General features: G+C 38.7%; 1 protein-coding gene across 2 annotated transcripts in view; it reads left to right on the top strand.

The window, feature by feature from the left end:
• The window catches only part of NIPAL2 (NIPA like domain containing 2), a 73120-nt gene that overhangs the window by 17509 nt on the left and 37150 nt on the right, over positions 1 to 18461 (top strand). The window contains exons 1-3 of one of the 2 annotated variants that reach the window (XM_013064763.2): positions 920 to 2627; positions 2938 to 3006; positions 4044 to 4215. In XM_013064763.2, coding sequence (XP_012920217.1) covers positions 2520 to 2627; positions 2938 to 3006; positions 4044 to 4215 — 349 coding nt within the window. In that variant the 5' untranslated portion in view covers positions 920 to 2519. Of the gene's footprint in view, positions 1 to 919; positions 2628 to 2937; positions 3007 to 4043; positions 4216 to 18461 lie in introns of those variants that run through there. The other variant, XM_004768909.3, reaches the window with a different exon arrangement.

Here is an 18461-nt window from a genome sequence, read left to right as displayed (position 1 = left end):
CTTTCTCTCTCCGACAAATAAATAAAATCTTTATTTTTTTTTTAATTTATTTGACACAGAGAGCGAGATCACAAGTAGGCAGAGAGGTAGGCAGAGAGAGGGGGGAAGCAGACTCCCTGCTGAGCAGAGAGCCCAATGCAGGGCCCGATCCCAGGCCCCTGAGATCATGACCTGAGCCGAAGGCAGAGGCTTAAATCACTGAACCACCCAGGCGCCCCTAAATTTAAAATTAAAAAAAAAAAATCCATGGCCAAATCCAAGATGATGTAGATTTATTCCTATGTTTCTTCCTGAGAATTTCATAGTTTTAGCTCTTAACTTGGGTCTTTGATTTGAATTAAATACTATATATAGTTTATGATCAGCAGCTGTACCATTTAACCTCCTCTTCAGCAGTGCACCTGGGTTCCAATTTCTCCACATCTATCCAACACTTGTTACTTTCTGTTGTTGGTGGTTTTCTTAAATTGTAGACATTCAAATGGGTGTGAAGTGGTAGCTCATTGTGATTTCAGTTGGCATTTTCCTAGTGATTAGAGCTGGTGAACGTCTTTTCATGTGCCTTTTGGCCATTTGTGTACCTTCTTTGGAGAAATGTCTATACTTGCCCATTTTTAATTGGGCTTTTAATTTATTGTTGAATTACAGGAGTTCGTTATGATGGATATCAATCTTTATGAGATACATGACTTGCAAATATTGATTCCTATTGTGTAGATTGTCTCTTCACTCTATTAATAGTGTCCTTTTAGATTTTGTTTATTTATTTGACAGACAGAGATCACAAGTAGGCAGGGAGGTAGGCAGAGAGAGGAGGAAGCAGGCTCCCTGCTGAGCAGGGAGCCCAATGCGGGGGCTCAATCCCAGGACCCTAGGATCATGACCTGAGCCAAAGGCAGAGGCTTTAACCCACTGAGCCAACCAGGCACCCCATATAGTGTCCTTTGTTGAACAAACAATTTTAATCTTGGTGAAGCCCAGCTTATGTGTTCTTTCTTTTGTTGCCTGTGCTTTTGGTGTCATATCTGAGCAATCATTGCCAATTTTTAAACAGCCTGGTGGTGTTTAAACTACTCAGTGAATGATTTAAAGAACTGAAGTAAGTTATTTCTATTCTACGATTTACTGTTATAATTATGGAAGATTTCATCATCATCCATTCAATCCCAAACTTCTTCTGAATCTTTATTTTCCTGATTACTGCCAAATGCATTCGATTATAAATTGAAAGCATGGAAATAGCACAATTGATTATGATACAGTTTTTCCCCATGAGGAATAGTGATCAAAATTATTGCCAAGTGCCTTTATTAGAAAAAGAAAATTCTTAACTGATTAAAGGCTATGCATATTATATATCAACTATTAAATGGGTTTTCAACTTTTCTGCTTCATTTTTTAAAAACACTGAATTTCACTTCAGCACATATAATAGAGTTCTAAAACTTCAAAGACATTTTGCATTCTGAAAAGGGTTCCTTGTGGTTATAATATTCATTTGAAATTCAAATAACTCCTTGGAATTTGAAGCTAGCTAGGAGTTTTGTATTTTTTAAAAAGAGAGAGAGAGAGAGACAGGGAAGATCCCTGATACCATTGCTAATTTATACTGCTGTAAGATGTGACACATTTGTACCTAGATAGGAGCAGCAAACACATCTTCTGAAGTCATCAGATAATACATGCATTCTCTATAGTAAACATCTTAGACAATGTGTAAGAACTTATTTTTAAACTCTTTTTGTTCTACTTTTAAACCATTATATACTTTTTCCAGCAAGTATTTTTCAAGAGCTCTTAATTTTGTAAAGTAGATGATGTAGATGATCCAATAGAAGCCTAAGACTTGGTCCTCTTCCCCCAACTTGCCATCCATCCATCCATCCCTAGAAAGTAACGATGCACAAGACAGTATAAAAGAAGAAATACAAGCATTTACCGTGTAGAGTCTCAGAAAGTAAGGACGGACTGCAGTAGTATGAACAGGTCTCAAGGAGGTGGACCTCAGCAGGCCAGGAGGGTGAAGTAGGCTGGATGGACCGAGGAAGGGCCTGTTCTCTCTAGGCGAGAGGGGAGATAGGAGCCAAAGTGTGACAGACTGGAGAATGTTGTGTGCTGGGTACCGGAGTTAGAGGGTACATTAAATAGGCAGCGGCCAGTTGTCAGGGCAGAAAGAGGACAGATTATGGGGAGCTGGTGTGGAGTTTTATATTCGATGCAGCTGACTGTGGAGAAACACTGAGTTCTTGATCAGAGGAGTGGTGGGAAGATGTAGTCTCTCTCCATGGAGATCACAGAACTTTAGAAGTAAAGGGATTTTGAAAACATCTTATTCAACATCTTCTTGTTTCCTGAAGCCAGGGAACTGAAATAACTTACTCAGAGTCACCCATTAGAAAATAGCAGATCTGATTCTCAAACACATCCTTTCTTCCAAGGCCAGCGATCTTTCCTTCATTTCACCCTCCTCCAGAATATAGGCAGAGAAAGGAGTGAGGGAGACCAGATGGGCAACAGTTATGAAGTCCACACTTGAGGCAATGAACACCACAATCAGAGGCGTTGCTGAGGAAAGTCGACTGAAAGGGCAAATAAGAAGCACCCTAGTGAGAAAAAGTCAGAACCTGGTAACTGTTTTCTTTATTTGAGCCCAAATAGGCAAAAATCTAGAGAACTCAGTACAGGATTGTGCTAGTTCTAAAAAATAATATTTGACTAAAGCGAAAAAGACAAATCCTAGTAAAACCACTATTCATAATCCAAGTGGCCCTAGCAAATGGGTGCTAAGTAAATATTTGCTAATGAACAAATAAATAAATGTATCAACTTAAATTTTGTTAGTTTTTGTTTCGTTTTGGGTTTTGGTTTTGAGGGGGGGTGTTGTTTAGGAAGTAGCTTACAAGTGTTATTTTAACAAGAAAACATTTTCTTTTACAGATTCACCTGTTGGGAGTTTTGCTAGCCATTTTAGGAAATTTGGTAATGAGTATTTCCCTAAATATTCAGGTAAGAAGTAGTTTATTTTTCTAACTCTGTAGTTTGATCCAGGAACACATTATGACTTCAGGAGGCCTCGGGTACTTCCTGGGATCCTTCCTCCACAAAAATAAACAAGTATATCTGATGACCTCATTGATGTAAAGACAAATAGAGTCTAGGATAATTGCATTCACTTTCTTCTTCTGATTAAAATTAAAATTTTTTTAAAAAATCAAATGTTTCTGTGGACCTGTTAATAATATCACATGGCCAAGGCAACGTGCTTCAGTGGCTTGTGAATCTATACCACAAATTTGTACCTAAGAAGTTCACAGTCTTGGCACAAACCAAGATTTATTTTTAATGTTCTGTGCTTTCTTCTAGTACTCTTATTATTTTTTTAGTTTTTAAATGTAATGTAGAGTGGTACATATGTATTAATAGAAAGTACGTTCAGCCATCATCAAATCAATAATGAAATAGAGCTTTATTTAATGGCCAATTTTCCAGGAATGTAGATGTTTCAAATACAAGGAAATACTCAAACCATGTGTAAACAAGAGTCCACCACCCGACCCCCTACTAGCAAAGCATCTGCCCTGCTATGTTACTATGGTAGCTGTTTGACTCATCCATTGAAATCCCTTTTCCAAGGGGTTTTCTTGAGTAACTTATTATTTTCATTTCATCAATGTTTATTTTGGCATCTGGACTTTTTTTGACCTTCTAAAGGAAGTGCTGTGGTGTGGTGGACTAAAAGGGCACTTAATTCTTTAGCACACTGCTCATCTTTGGAGAGCAATTAGTAATGCTAATTTTACAGTTATGAGAATTAAGCAACATTCCTATATAAGGAAGGCCCTTTCCACACAAAATCCCCCATCAGTGGCAGTGACTTCTGCAGTTAATATGTTTGGAACAAGCAGAAAACCATAATAATTGTTCTGTAATAATCAGTAAGTAAATTTTAAAAACCATGATGCAAATGCATAGGACCAAAAATGTTCAAGGCAAGTTTTAATTGGATAGAATATGTTCTTACTTACTTTCTGATTTACTTCCAGAAATATTCTCATGTCCAATTGGCGCACCAGGAACACCCAAGGCCCTACTTCAAGAGCGCATTGTGGTGGGTTGGGGCTGCCCTCATGGCTGTGGGCGAGATGGGCAACTTCGCCGCCTACGGATTTGCTCCCATTACTCTCATCGCCCCATTAGGCTGTATGTCTGTCACAGGTGAGCCATTTCTCTGTGTTTTAACAAAAACAAATGTTTAGAGATCAGAATAATTGGCAAAAAAAAAAAAAAATCCACACACATATAACATGAACAACACATGAGTAAGAGAAGAGAGTCGACTTCCTGTTTTCTTAGCACTTTAACTTAGAACAATTACCCTAACTTCACTGATCTGCAGTCAGGCTGCCCCCTTACCCATAAAGGAACCTGAACTTTGTAACTGTAGTATTTATGTTTAAAAGCCTGATTTCCAGGGGCACCTGGGTGGCTCAGTGGGTTAAAGCCTCTGCCTTCGGCTCAGGTCATGATCCCAGGGTCCTGGGATGGAGTCCCACATCAGTCTCTCTTCTCGGCAGGGAGCCTGCTTCCTCCTCTCTCTTCTCTGCCTGCCTCTCTGCCTCCTTGTGATCTCTGTCAAATAAATAAATAAATATTAACTTTTTTTAAAAAGAAAAGCCTGACTTCCAGTATCTGCATCTTAATAAATTAACAGGAACAGCAAATGTTATATCATGCTTTTTAAATTATCAATGAATTATCTAAAAGCGTTTGTGATGCATCATGCTTTATTCATATGTGAAACTGACATTACATGTACTTAGAGTGTTTGATGCCTGATCCTGACTCCATAGTTCAGTATCTCTTTTACATTAAGAATTAAATATTGTCATGTGTGGGGGGACACCTGGATGGCTCAATCGGTTAAGCCTCTGCCTTTAGCCCAGGTCATAATCCCAGCATCCTGGGATTGGGGCCGCATCAGATTCCCTACTAATGGTGGGGCATGGGGGTCTGCTTCTGCCTCTCCCTCTGCCCTTCCTCTCTGCTTGTGCATCATTTCTCTCTCTCAAATAAATAGATAAATAAATAATCCTTTAAATAATCCTTTTTTTAAAAAAAAGAATTAAATATTGGGGCTCCTGGGTGGCTCAGTTGGTTTAGCATCTGCTTCTGGATTTAGGTTCAGCTCATGATCTCAGGATTGTGGGATGGAGCCCTGTGGGCTCCGCCCTAGGCCTAGAGCCTATTAAGAAACTCTCTCTGCCCCTCCCCCTGCTCACGTGCTCACATCCTTGCAGACTCTCCCTCTAAAATAAATAAATATATCTTTTAAAAAAAACAATTAAATATTGGTTATTCTACATTACTATAAGAATGTGTAATTTTATAGTACTGCCAGAATTAACCTACTTTCAAAATTTATGATTTACTAAATATATCTAGAAAAGAGAATATGAGATGTTGCTAAAGACTAAAAAATAAAAGAGCAAAAATCACTGCTAAAAAGATGAATAAATTTTCTAAGCCTTGTTAAAATCAATAAAATCTTTTTAGATTTACTCTTTATTTGCTGCTATGGCAACAGCATGTTTTTAAATGTGAATTTGAAGCCTCCACTGAAGTAGAAAGGAGTTGATGGTTATTGTCTGCTAACAACTAGATCAAGTGTAAGATGCACTCATATGCTCCAATTTAATATTTCTCCTTAAAAAAATGATATTCTTAAAGAAAGCATAGTTTAAACCAAAATAATATATATTTGAAAAGAATGTAATTTATTTTGATAGTAGTTTCCCCCTCTTAATCACTCAAAATATTGTATTTAAAATATTTTCATGGTATACTGTAGTAGGATATCTAGCAAAGAACACTTTTTCAGCTTTCTAGGAATTGCTCACGTAAAATTGCCATCCTGTTATTACTCTGAATAGGCACACCATTTATGTAATCATTGCTGTCTTTAACATTCTAATAAAGTGAGCAATTTTAGCATATCTTCTCTTTGCTATACATACCATGTACACAGACATTGTGGATTTCTTCTTTCTTCTCAAAATCTGAGAAATAATAGATAAAAGTTCTAGTTATATTGTAACCTTGGGACCTCTACAGGCCCCAATTATTCTAAAAATGTTGTATTATTCTTCATAATGACTATATGTTTAGAGCTGGTTTTCATTTTTATTTCTTGTTTTGCTTCATGCTTAGCTTCCATGAAATAGGCAAAAAAGTGTCCAGGAATATAAACAGACACCTGGGGAGGGTTGAGTGTACCATATGATAATGAAATTTTCCATTTATCTTGAGTCTCCCAGGTACTGGTAATCCTTTTTTCTGGGAACAAGAAAAAGAGAGCTACTCCAACTAGCCCAAAGAAAGGGGAGTGTGGCTGGATTTATTGCAATAATCAGGGATTTCACAGAAATAAAATACAGCCAGGCCCTGTTGGGACCTAAAGTGAGAATTTGGAAGTTACCAGAGATTAAGGGTCCCTGGATACCCCTCACAGACCTTCAGGGAAGCTGCCTGTGAAGCTGCTCATCTTGGCCGGACTTGCTCAAAGCTCCCATTAATAGTAAGAAGCTTAAGTTTTCTCACTCACCTTAGACAGTGTCCTGTCCTCCCCAAGTCCTCATGGGGCCAGTCTACCTACTTTCAAACTCTGAGCCCACTGGTTTGACAGATGGGACTACTTTCAAACTCTGAGCCCACTGGTTTGACAGATGGGACTTTCTCATTGTTACAGAGCATTTTTCGTTCTGTGCTCTTGGCCCCAGTTAATATTTCAGTGTTAGAACCTTTTCAGCAACCTCCCTCTCTGCCCATAAAATGATTCAAAGAAGTAAAAAAAAAAACAAAAACAAAGACAAAAAACTTATAGCTTCAAATACAAACCATTTCCTACTTTACAATCTTTGCAAACAGCAATATATGCTTATAATATTCCCACAGCATTCCGGAGCTGAATTTAGGTTACTGTGAAGTGTTTTGGGTGGGTTATGGGCCATTGGTGATTGGCAATATTCCCCAGAACAAACCGTTACCACCCTGAGATTCTTTATAAAGATTCTAGAAACTCTGAAGGACCTGAAGCAAAAAAGGAAAGAATTTTTAAAATAGCCATATCATATGGCTCTGTGTACAGATGAGACAGAAGAGTGTCCATGTTTTTCTGTGCTGGAATTTTTCCTCTTATTATTTCTTGGGAGATTCATGAAAGAAATCAGACTTCCTTCTGAGTTTTAAGAAAACAGACCAAAAAAGATACTGTATTTTGGATGGAATGGGAGCTTGCATATTCTTTTCTGGCCTTTCTTCTATTTTTTTGTTGTTTTTATTTAAAAAAAAAAAAAAAAAAGAAAGAAAGAAAATTTTAAAAAGCTGGACCTCCAAAGTAGAGTAAGTGTTTTCTTTCGTCTTCCTTCCTCTGCTTAAGTGATCTGGTTCGCACCAACCCTGTGTTCCTTTCACCCTTCCAGAAGTAAGGAGAGATCCTATGGAGGTCATCCTGTGCTCTGATCTCACTGCACACAATATGCCAGGCCTGCTAATATGTCAGACCCTCTGTCTTGTCTTCAATCATCAAAATTCTTTTTCCCTTTGTAACTTCAGTTGAACAGATTGTTCTCAGGACTCGTGTAGAAGAAACACTATGATAAGCATTATGGCTCTTTCAGTTTGGGCTCTTCCCACATGGCGGTCTCCAGCCATCTTCCTGTCTGTCCTTTCTTTCCCTTTCTGTGTGCGTGTGTTCTGCTGACCCCGCTGCCACGCTCACCTTGAAGCAGCCAGTGCTCAAACGCTATTTTACCGGTGGCTCCAAAGGTGTTCTGAGAAACAAAGAGCTCCACGATCAGAAAGATCTCTGCCGTATTGGATTTTCAATGTTAGCCCGGTTTCCTGAGGGCAGGGCTCAGCGGGGCTCAGCCCAGGACAGACCCACGCACACTGTGAGTCTCCCAGAGACAGATGCAGTAGGCCAGGTTTCCAGAACCTGCTGACCACACAACATTTTTACATGAAGCACCGCAAAGGACAGCAGTTCTGCAGAAAACCCTGTAAGGAATTCTTAAGGCAATGCTCACGTGAGTAATTATCCAATCTCCACTGCCTGGCTTGGGCGAGTTATCCAGCCTGCCTGAGTCTCAAGGATTGGGTAACAGGCCATAATCCTGGCAGATTTGAATGCCCAGGCCTGGGTCTGGCTTTTGGAGAAAATGCCCTGGTATCCTTGTGTCGCCTTGCACTTGGAATCTGTTTTTCTCACTGAAAAAATCGGTCCAAAGGCTCATTCTGACTAATACGCTCGTTATGCTGGCAAGGTGGTTAATTCTGGATGTTGACTTGTGTCTGTGTTTCCATTAATTAAGAAAGCTTAATGGATGTTTTTCCTTTTTCTTTCTTTTTTTTTTAAAGATTGTATTTATTTATTTATTTTAGAGAGGGAGATAGAGCAAGTGAGTAGGAAGAGGAGAGAGGGAGAGGGACAAGCCGACTCTGCGTGCACTGAGCAGGAAGCCCAACACAGGGCTTGATCTCACAACCCTGAGATCATGATCTGAGCCGAAATCCATACTCGGACACTTGCTTTCCCAACTGGGGCCCCCAGGTGCCCCTTAATGGATGTTTTCAATTTCGTCTACAGCCTAGGCTGGATATTTGTCCCAATAAAACAGGGCAGGTAAGTGGTCAGGAACACACGCTCTGGGGCCACACAGCCCAGCTCTAGGATTGACATCTCAGTTCTGCCGCAGGAAAGCTCTGTGACCTCACACAAGTAGTATCAACAGGTTGAAGCCTCAGATCCCTAATCTGCAAAATGGGGAGAGAAAAGAGTTCTTACCTCAGAAGTTGTGCTGGTGAGATGAGGATGGCAGGAACAGAATAAACACAAACACCTAGGAACAGTGTTGGACGCAGACTACAGTGTTTGACATAATGACAGCTCTAGTGGTTGTCGCTGTGACTTACAGTAATTATGATCACTCAGAAACAAAGCATGTTATTCTTTCTAAGGGCATCTGTTCCCCAGCCCCAAAAGATGGCTGATGATTAAATTCTCTAAAATGGAGGAGCCAGTTTAAGAAAAGCTCTTTATTGTTCTTACCCATGTAATAGTTAGTTTTCAGGGAGTGGAAAAGTAGGATCCTTGCAGCTCATGGGTCCAGCCATTGAACTGCAATTACCCTTTGACCTCTCCACATGCTACCTATCAAAACATGTTGGAAAATACCAGAATTTCTGAATAACCAACCAAGACAAAAATACATTAAACACACACAGATATTTGTCAGAGGAAAAGCATGGCAGCCTGAGGTGTGTGTGTGACTTCGTGTCTTTTCACTCTGGCTTCATAGCACTTTTGTGAACTTGCTAATTGACTTCAGAGAGGCTGAAGGACCGATTTCTTTCAGGCCTAGCTGCAATTTGGGAATGTGTGTTTGGAGAAACTATTATACCAGAAATCGAGTGAAAAGAAAGAAGTTGGATATTCTGTGCAGTTTGTAATAAAATTTTAAACTGCTGCTAATCCTTCCCTCCTCAGAAGGCCTTTCTTGGCTTCTAGACTAAATTAAACAGGCTTATTCTCTATTCCCTTAACACCCCACGTGGGCCCTCTTCTTGTCCATGTGGTGCCTTTTTGTGACTAGAAAAAGGTAGCCTTTCTCGTGCTGCTTTATTTCTGTTTGTCTGGAAATTATTATAGTATGGTGATGTCATTAGTAAAGGACACTTTGGTACCACCTGTCATAAAATTGTCCTGAAAAATACACAAATCGACAAAATAGGCGATGTGCTTCCTCAGACGTTGTGTCTTTGTGCACCCTGCCACCAGCAGTCCTGGTCCTACATTTCCCCTCCGTCAACTTTTGTCATTCTCATAATGATCTGCTTAATGTCTTTTCCTCACCATTTAACTGAGACCCAGGGGACATGGCTGTGTATGTCTGCTTGCATTCCATCTTTTTTTCTCCAGGAAAGCAGAGTGCAGGGAAATCATATAACACAGCTTTGTAGACCTGGTTTGAATTTGAAATTTGATAAAATGAGGATAGGATGTTCTGTTCTAGGGTGTTAGAAGACAAAAACACTTACTTAAAAGCATGATAGTTGAGCATTTCATTGCAAGGAGCTCATGGAAATTCACTTCTGTACATGCTTAAAAGTTTATAAGCTTGTCCTCTGGGGGTTAAGTTAAATTATTTATGCATCTGCAAAGTCAAGCCTTACATTTAATGTTTTCCTTTTCCCCCTCATCTTCATGATGTATCTATGCTCTGCTTAAGCATTGAAAAAAAGGATGCAGCCATCAACAGTCAAAAGAATTGAAGTCCCATGGAATTAAGGAGATTCATGGTAGACCTTAGTCAATATAAAATTAATTTTTCTGGGGGTGGCAAAGGAGATTGTTGCAGGGGCAAGGAGAGTAGGAGAAACAGAACATAATGAAAATACCAATGACAATTTTCAGTTCTAATATCCCTGAGTGTATTGACTTAAAGTAATCAGAAGAGAGTTCACAGAATATACCACCTCCTTCCAAGTTAAATTCAGGCAGGACTTGAGAAATAAAAGTAAGAAACGAGTATGGAACGAGCAGCCGCTCTGTCGGTAATGTATGAGACACATAAACTTGCTATTTTACTTCATTCTTGCCCAGATGACTAGAAGCTGGTAATGGATAGATTAGGCTTGAGATAAATTACATGAGATCAAACACTTGGAATCTTACATGGAATGATCGAATCAATAGCAGCAAGATCTCTTTGGCCCTGGAAAAATTTCCTAAGAGAAGTAGTCACCGTGTGACTGGGCTAATTCAGATGACGGCTGGAGAGCCAACTGCACGGAGAAAATGAGGAGAGAATGAGACCTATGACCAATAAGGCTTTTCCGTCTCCATTTTCCCCCAACGTACTGGCTTCGGCTCCAGTGGAAATCCATGGTGTGAAATATATGTTGTTTCATGTATCTGTCTTGTGCTGTGATGGAACTCTGAGCTGAAGTGTATCTGTAACCCATTAGGCGATGGTCATAGTGTAGCCAGAAAACCCTGGTGAGGCCTTGGGAACGCTAAAGAAGTCATCTCAAGCAGAAACTTTGGTCTCCAAGATTTTTATTAGAAACAAATGAAAGGAAACCTAAACAGACCAATAAGCAAGTGACCTGTAGCATTCCACGAATCTAGATGCTGCGAATTCTCCCAGACCTCCGGAGCCCCGTGCTTAGTGCCAGGCTGGATGAGATCACTGGAGCTCCAGACCACAGCGGCTGCCTCTAGGCACTGCACATGGGCATTTATTTTAATGTCGGAAATATTCCTTTTTTTTGGTGGCTTGCTGGGTTGTCTGCTTTAGCAGATTTGTCCCCAAATTTCAGAGCACAAGATGAAGCCCTGAAGTTCTCATTTTATGTCTGCTCATGCACTCAGCTGAAAGCATCCCTAAAACCTAAAAAGCTCTATTTGTAAGGTCTTTCCCACTCATGCTGATTTTTTGAGGACGCCATAAATATTTCTAGAGAAATTACTCCTGCTGAAATAATACGCTATTATATAAATTTATAATACAGAGTTAATCTTCTCAATAATGGAGTTTTTACTTTTTTGGAGTCTTTTCAAGTGTAATCACTAATGTGTGTCAAGAAAAATGTAGAAATGAAAGAATGATTACTCTTAATCCAGGTGAATTTCCTTATTTGAAATTATACAAATTACCTATGAACTATTTCTATTTCTATCTTCAATAAATGACAATAGCAATTTTTTTTATTAACATGAATTACTTGACACTTGTATTCCTGCCAATATGGTAGAGCACCTTTTTTTTTCTCTACAAAGAAACATTTCTCAAACCTTCACATCCTCAGACTTTCAAATCCAAACTCCATGGAGTACGTTGTAATTGACATATGTTCCCCCTACAATGCTACAACTAAGAGGGAATAATAATTTGGGGGTAGTCAATACCGCCATACGGTTATAGTTGATTGAGCCTGGGAGCACACTGAACATGTCCACATGTTTGAAGCTTGATTGTGAGTGACGGGAAAGTGCTTTCGTGGTTCACTTTTTAGCAGTGCAATAAAGTTGCCATTATAAGTGGTCAGAAACCACAAGCCAGATATTTACATGTGAAGATCTGTTTATAGCATTATTATATAAATATGTTCTTTTCATGTCAGGGACTATTTTTTTACAAAAGGGTTTCCTTTACTACTTTGTCTTCTGCTTTCCCATTGTGTAAAAATATACCCCAGTTTCTCTTCAGATCATAGAGGTTAAACAAAAAATTGGATGACACTAAATGAAAATTGATGAAATGTTCACTGTGGGCTAGATGAGATTCCAAAAACTGGTGTCCTGTAGGTCAGATCTGAACTTTGCTGTGTTTTGTTTGGCTTAAACAGTGCTTTGAAAGACTATAAACTAATTTCCCATGTTTAAAAACTGGACCATGACACACAAAAAGTGGTTTGCCTTAAAGAATCAGACGTGGTAGTCCTGGACTTGCATTTGGCTAGGGCTGAATTACGGCTGTCACCTTTCACTGGTCTTGTATAATCTAGGTCACTGGTCCTCATAGCTACAGCAACCCACCCTTGTCACACCAGTCTACCATCCACAGCCCATCCCCCTTCATTGCCCCAACCACCACCTTCATTATTTTGCCCTCTGTAGAGGATTGCCTAATTGGACCCCTAAACATTTGAATTCATAACCCATGGACCAAAGGTTTTTTGGTTTTGTTTTTTATAACTGAATCAGATAAGAATATTATATCCATACCAGAGTTGAATAAAGTGTAATTGATCATTTTAGTTCAGGGTTAAATTTGCCTTTTGAGGAATAGTCACAATTGCATGAAAAAGAATAAAATACCTAGGAGTAAATTTAGCCAAGGAGGTAAGAGACCTGTACACTGAAAACTATAAGACACTGATGAAAGAAATGGAAGAAGAAACAAATAAATGGGAAGATAGTCTGTGCTCCAGGATTGGAAGAATTCATATTGTTAAAATGTCCATACCCAAAGCAATCTACAGGTTCAATGCAATCCCTATTAAAATTCCAGTGGCATTTTTCACAGAGCTAGAAAAGACAATTCGAAAATTGTTGGAACCACAAGACTCCAAATAGCCAAAGCATCTTAAGAAAGAACAAAGCGGGAGGCATCATGCTCCCTGGTTTCAAACCACATTACAAAGCTATAGTAATCAAAACTGTATGGTATGTCATAAAAACAGACCCAGATCAACGGGTCAAAAGAGAGAGCCCAGAAATATACCCAGGAATTTATGTTTAATTAATTTACTACAAAGGAACCAAGAATATATATTGGAGAAAGGCCACTCTCATCAACAAATGGTATTGGGAAAACTGCACAGGCACATGCAGAAGAATGAAACGGGTCCACTATTTTACACAAAAATTAACTCAAAATGGATTAAAGACTTGAATCTAAGACCTGAAACTACAAAACTCCTAGAAGAAAATGTAGACAGTAAGCCCCTTGACACTGGGCTTGGCATGTTTTTTTTTTTTTTTTTTTTTTTTTTTTTTTTTTTTTGATTCGACACCAAAAGCAAAGGCAACAAAAGCAAAAATGAACAGGTGGGACTATGTCAAACTAAAAAGCTTCTGCACAGCAAAGGAAACTATCAACAAAATGAAGATGCGAGCTACTCAAAGGGAGAAAATACTTGCCCACTATATATCTAATGAGGCATTAGCTTCCAAAATACATAAAGAAGTCACATAACTCAATAGCGAAAATAACAAATGACCCAATTTTAAAATGGGCACAGGCTCTGAATAGACTCTTTTCAAAGAAAACATGCAGATTCCCAATGAGCATGTAAAAAGATGCTGAACACCATTAATCAGTAGGGGATGGCAAATCAAAACCACAGTGCACTATCACCTGACCTGTTAGAATGGCTGTCATCAAAAGATAAGAAGTAACAAGTGTTGGTAGGGATGTGGGGAAGAAAAGAACTCTTGTGCAGTATTGGTGATAAGGTAAATTGGTGTAGTCACTTTGGAAAACAATATGGAGATTCCTCAAAACTTAAAAATAGAATTACCATATTATCCAGCAATTCTGCTTCTGGATATTTATCTAAAGAAACAAAAACAGTGACTTTAAAAGATAAATGCATCCCCATGTTCATTGCAGGATTATTTCCAATAAGTAAGATACAGAAATAATCCGGGTATCTATCAGTGGGTTAATAAAGAAAAATAAGGTATTAATACACAATGGAATATTATTCAACCATGAAAAAGAATGAAATCTTATCATTTGTGACAACATGGATGGACCTTGAGGGCATTCTGCTAAGTGAAATAAGTCAAAGAAAGACTAATACCATATGATCTCACTTCTATGTGAAATCTAAAAAAAAAAACAAAAACAAAAAACAAAAAACCAAGCTTATAGATGCAGAGAACAGACTGGTGGTTGCCAGGGGCAGGGAAGGGGGGATAGGTGAAATGGGTGAAGGAAGTCAAAAGGTACAAAGTTCCGGTTATAAAATAAATAAGTCATGGAATGTAACATACACACCATGGCAACTATAGCTAATAAAACTGCATTGCATATTTGAAAGTTGTTAAGAGTAAATTTTAAAAGTTCTCATTATAAGAAAAAAATATTCTGTAATTATATTTGGTGACTGTTGTTAACTGGACTTAATGTGGTGATCATTTTGCAATCTGTCAAATAGCGACAGAAGTAATGCAATCCCAATCAAAATACCAGCATTTTTCATAGACCTAGAATGAACTATCCCAACATTTATATGGAGCCACAAAAGAACCTAAATAACAAAGCAGTCTTGAGAGAAAGACAAAGCTGGAGGGATCACAGTCCCAAATCTCAAGGTATACTCAAAGCTGTAGTCACCAAAACAATATGGCACTGGCACAAAAAAGGACACATCAATCAATGGGATAGAACAGAGTCCAGAAATAAACCTATGCTTATTTGGTCAGTCTATGAAAAGGAGGCAAGAATATACAGTCTTTTCAATAAATGGCGCTCACAAAACTGAACAGCTGCATGTAAGAGAAAGAAATTGGACCCCTTTCTGACACCACACACAAAAATAAACTCAAAATGGATTAAAGACCCTAAGTGTGAAATCTGAAACCATAAAAATCCTACCAGAAAACATAGGCAGTAATTTCTCTAACATCAGCTGTAGAAAAATTTTTCTAGTTATGTCTTCTAAAGCAAGAGGAACAAAAGCAAAAATAAACTGTTGGGACTACATAAAAAACCAAGCTTTTGCCCAGTGAAAGAAACCATCAACAAAACAAGAAGGCAACCTACCGAATGGGAGAAGATACTTGCAAATGATATATCCAATGAGGGGTTAATATCCAAAATGTATAAAGAGCTCAACACCAAAACCCACAACAATCCAATTAAAAAATAGGCAGAGGACCTGAATAGACATTTTTCCAAAGAAGACATACAGATGGCCAACAGACATGAAAAGATGCTCAATATTTTTAGGGATACTTAAGGGAATCCCCACAAGTGGAATCTAAAAAAACAAAACGCATAAACAAAGAACAAGCAGAATCAGGCCTATACATAGGGAGAACAAACTGGTGGTTCTGAGGGGAGGGAGTGGGGGTTGGGCAAAATGGGTGAAAAAGAGTGGGAGAAGCGGGCTTCCAGTTATGAAATGAGTAAGACATGAGAGTAAAAGGCACAACATAAGGAATATAGTGTTTATTGTAATAATGAAGTAAAAGGATAGATGGTAGCTACACTTGGGGTGAACATAGCATAATGTATAAACCTGTCAAATCCCTGAGTTGGACACCTAAACTAATGTAAGATTGTGTGTCAGCTATACTCAAAAAATTAAATTTTAAAAGAGTACACTAACCTTGATGAGCTCTGAGAAATGCACAGAATTGCTGAATCATTACATTGTATCCCTGAAACTAATATAACACTGTATGTAGTTATACTTCAATAAAAAATAAAAACAAAAACAAAAACAAAAATCCATGGGTGCCTGGGTGGTTCAATCAGTTAAACTTCTGCCTTCCACTCAGGTCATGATCCCTGGGTCCTGTATTCGAGCCCCGCTTTGGGCTCCCTGAGCAGCAGAGCATCTGCTTCTCCATCTCCCCCTCCCCCACTCGTGTGTGCATACTCCCCCCCCCCAAATAAATATATAAAATTTAGAAAAAGAGGGGAAACCCCAAATACAAATATCAAATCATTATATTGTAATGTCTGTCAATTATAAAGTATTTTAAAAGATTTTAAAAATTAAGTTGTCATAAAGGGTAAAAAATGAGAAGTAGTAAATGTGAACAAAATATTTTTAAGTGCCATAGTATGACACATTAAATAGTAATCAAACTCTTCTGTACTGTTAAACCTTTAGCAAAAAGAGAGTTAAGGGGTGCCAGGCTGGTGCAGTGGGTTAAGCCTCTGCCTTCAGCTCAGGTCATGATCTCAGGGTCCTGGGATCGAGCCCCACATTGGGCTCTCTGCTTGGCAGGGAGCCTGCTTCCTCCTCTCTCCCTCTCTCTCTCTGCCTGCCTATCTGCCTACTTGTGATCACTCTCTCTGTCAAATAAATAAATAAAATATTTAGAAAACAAGAGCTAAAATTACACATATAAATGTAAAAATGGAGTCCTCAGTTCTCTATTCTTCAGACACAGAGATCTAAACTCACCTGTAAAAATCTACCTATGAGTTTTATTGTTAACATATAGAAATATGATGCTTAACTTCTGATTTATTAATTCCTATAGCAGTTATTACAGAAGAAACCCAAATCAAGTTCATGTGACCTTTCTGAATTCCCATGCCCCAGATTATTTTACAGTTATCTTTTTCTTTCACTTGTGGCCTGCTATGGATCTTAGAGCGTCAACCCTTGACCATGTTAAGTGAAATAACTCTTCCATAATAACAGCCAGTCCTTGGACAAAGTCTCTGAGATGTTATAGAGGAGGCAGAGAAAAGACAAACAAACTTGGCGTTCATTTCGGGGAGCGTTATGAAGCTGAACACCAGGGCACATGGCTACCGCTAGAACTGGCACCCTCCCCCACATCTAGACTTGGTTCAGCAGAAGCCACCAGAATCTTGCTTGGCCTTAATCTGTTTTCATCTGGTAACCTGATTCAGAATTCCCTCATGTAAGCTTCTCCGTGTCAACCTTGACTGGAAAGGACCTCCATTCTTTATATTTTTTTAAAATATTTTTTAAAGATATTTTTTATTTATTTGAGAGAGAGAGAGGTCACAGGCAGAGAGGCAGACAGAGCGGGGGAACCAGGCTCCCCACTGAGCAGAGAGCCCGATTTGGGGCTCCATCCCAGGACCCTGGGATCATGACCTGAGCCAAAGGCAGAGGCTTTAACCCCCTGAGCCACCCAGGTGCCCCAAGGACCTCCATTCTGATTGCTGATCTGAGTGACACCTGAATGGCTAAAAATAGAATAGTTGACTGTCCTATAATTGTTGAGAGTCTTCCTGACAGTGAAGCATTAGAACTTTAAGGCCTAGTGAATACATTAATAAAATGCCTCATGGGAACACCATTTTGTACCAGAGAAAGTACTAGAAGCTTTCTTATTTTTTCCCCTTACAGAAAATATTCCTGGTGTCTTTTTTTTTCCCCACCATAAGTTCTACATAACCACTGTTTAAATTTTGGTATATTATCTTACAAATGCTACCTCTCACTTTTTCTTTTTTAATGCATTATGTTCATTGGGGTTCAGTGTCTGGCTCTGGAGTCCCTGTGTGACACCGTGTCATGAATTCAACCCCAAGTGCCCACAGATACGCTCTTCATAGACCTGTCTGTGAGCACTCTGTTTCGGTCTGCGTCCGTATGAGGGCCAGAACGGAAAAGGGTTCTTGAACCTCCGCCCAAATACACCCCCAGTCAAAAATCTACACAAAACCATGAGTGCTAAAGTGAATGCTCAGTAGTCACTATAGTTTAATCACACCTAGCACAAATCTGTTTAATTCACAACTGTGGTCTGTGTTAATGCTTTTTAAACTATTGGTCTTGAAATGCTCTATTTCCGAATATTAACTTTTACTATAGGAGTAAAAGCAGAGTAGTTCTTTCCTCTTCCTAGGTGTTTACTAGGCAGTAGTGGTTGTTACAGCAGCAATGAGACAGGGTTGAGCTTGACAAATCTCTGATTGCAAATATATACATGGCACATTTCAGATTATTTATTTTTTCTCATTTTAAAAATTTACTGCTCCCCTTAGAAGTCATGTTATAAGCTGTTGCTCAGATACTGTCTTTTTGCACAGCACAGCTCTCATTTTAACCATATTTTGAAAGATAAATGAATTGTGTTTCTTAACAGAATGTCCTTTTTTATCACTTCCTTCGCTAGATAAATAAAACTAAAAATCTAATTCTTTCATCTAACAATTTTGTAGAAAAGTTCA

This window comes from Mustela putorius, unplaced genomic scaffold, assembly GCF_011764305.1.
Source record: "Mustela putorius furo isolate JIRA1106 unplaced genomic scaffold, ASM1176430v1.1 tig00000228_pilon_pilon_pilon, whole genome shotgun sequence".
NCBI classification, from domain to species: domain Eukaryota; kingdom Metazoa; phylum Chordata; class Mammalia; order Carnivora; family Mustelidae; genus Mustela; species Mustela putorius.
The sequence above is the reverse complement of the archived record's forward strand: the minus strand, read 5'-3'. Positions and strand labels throughout refer to the sequence as shown.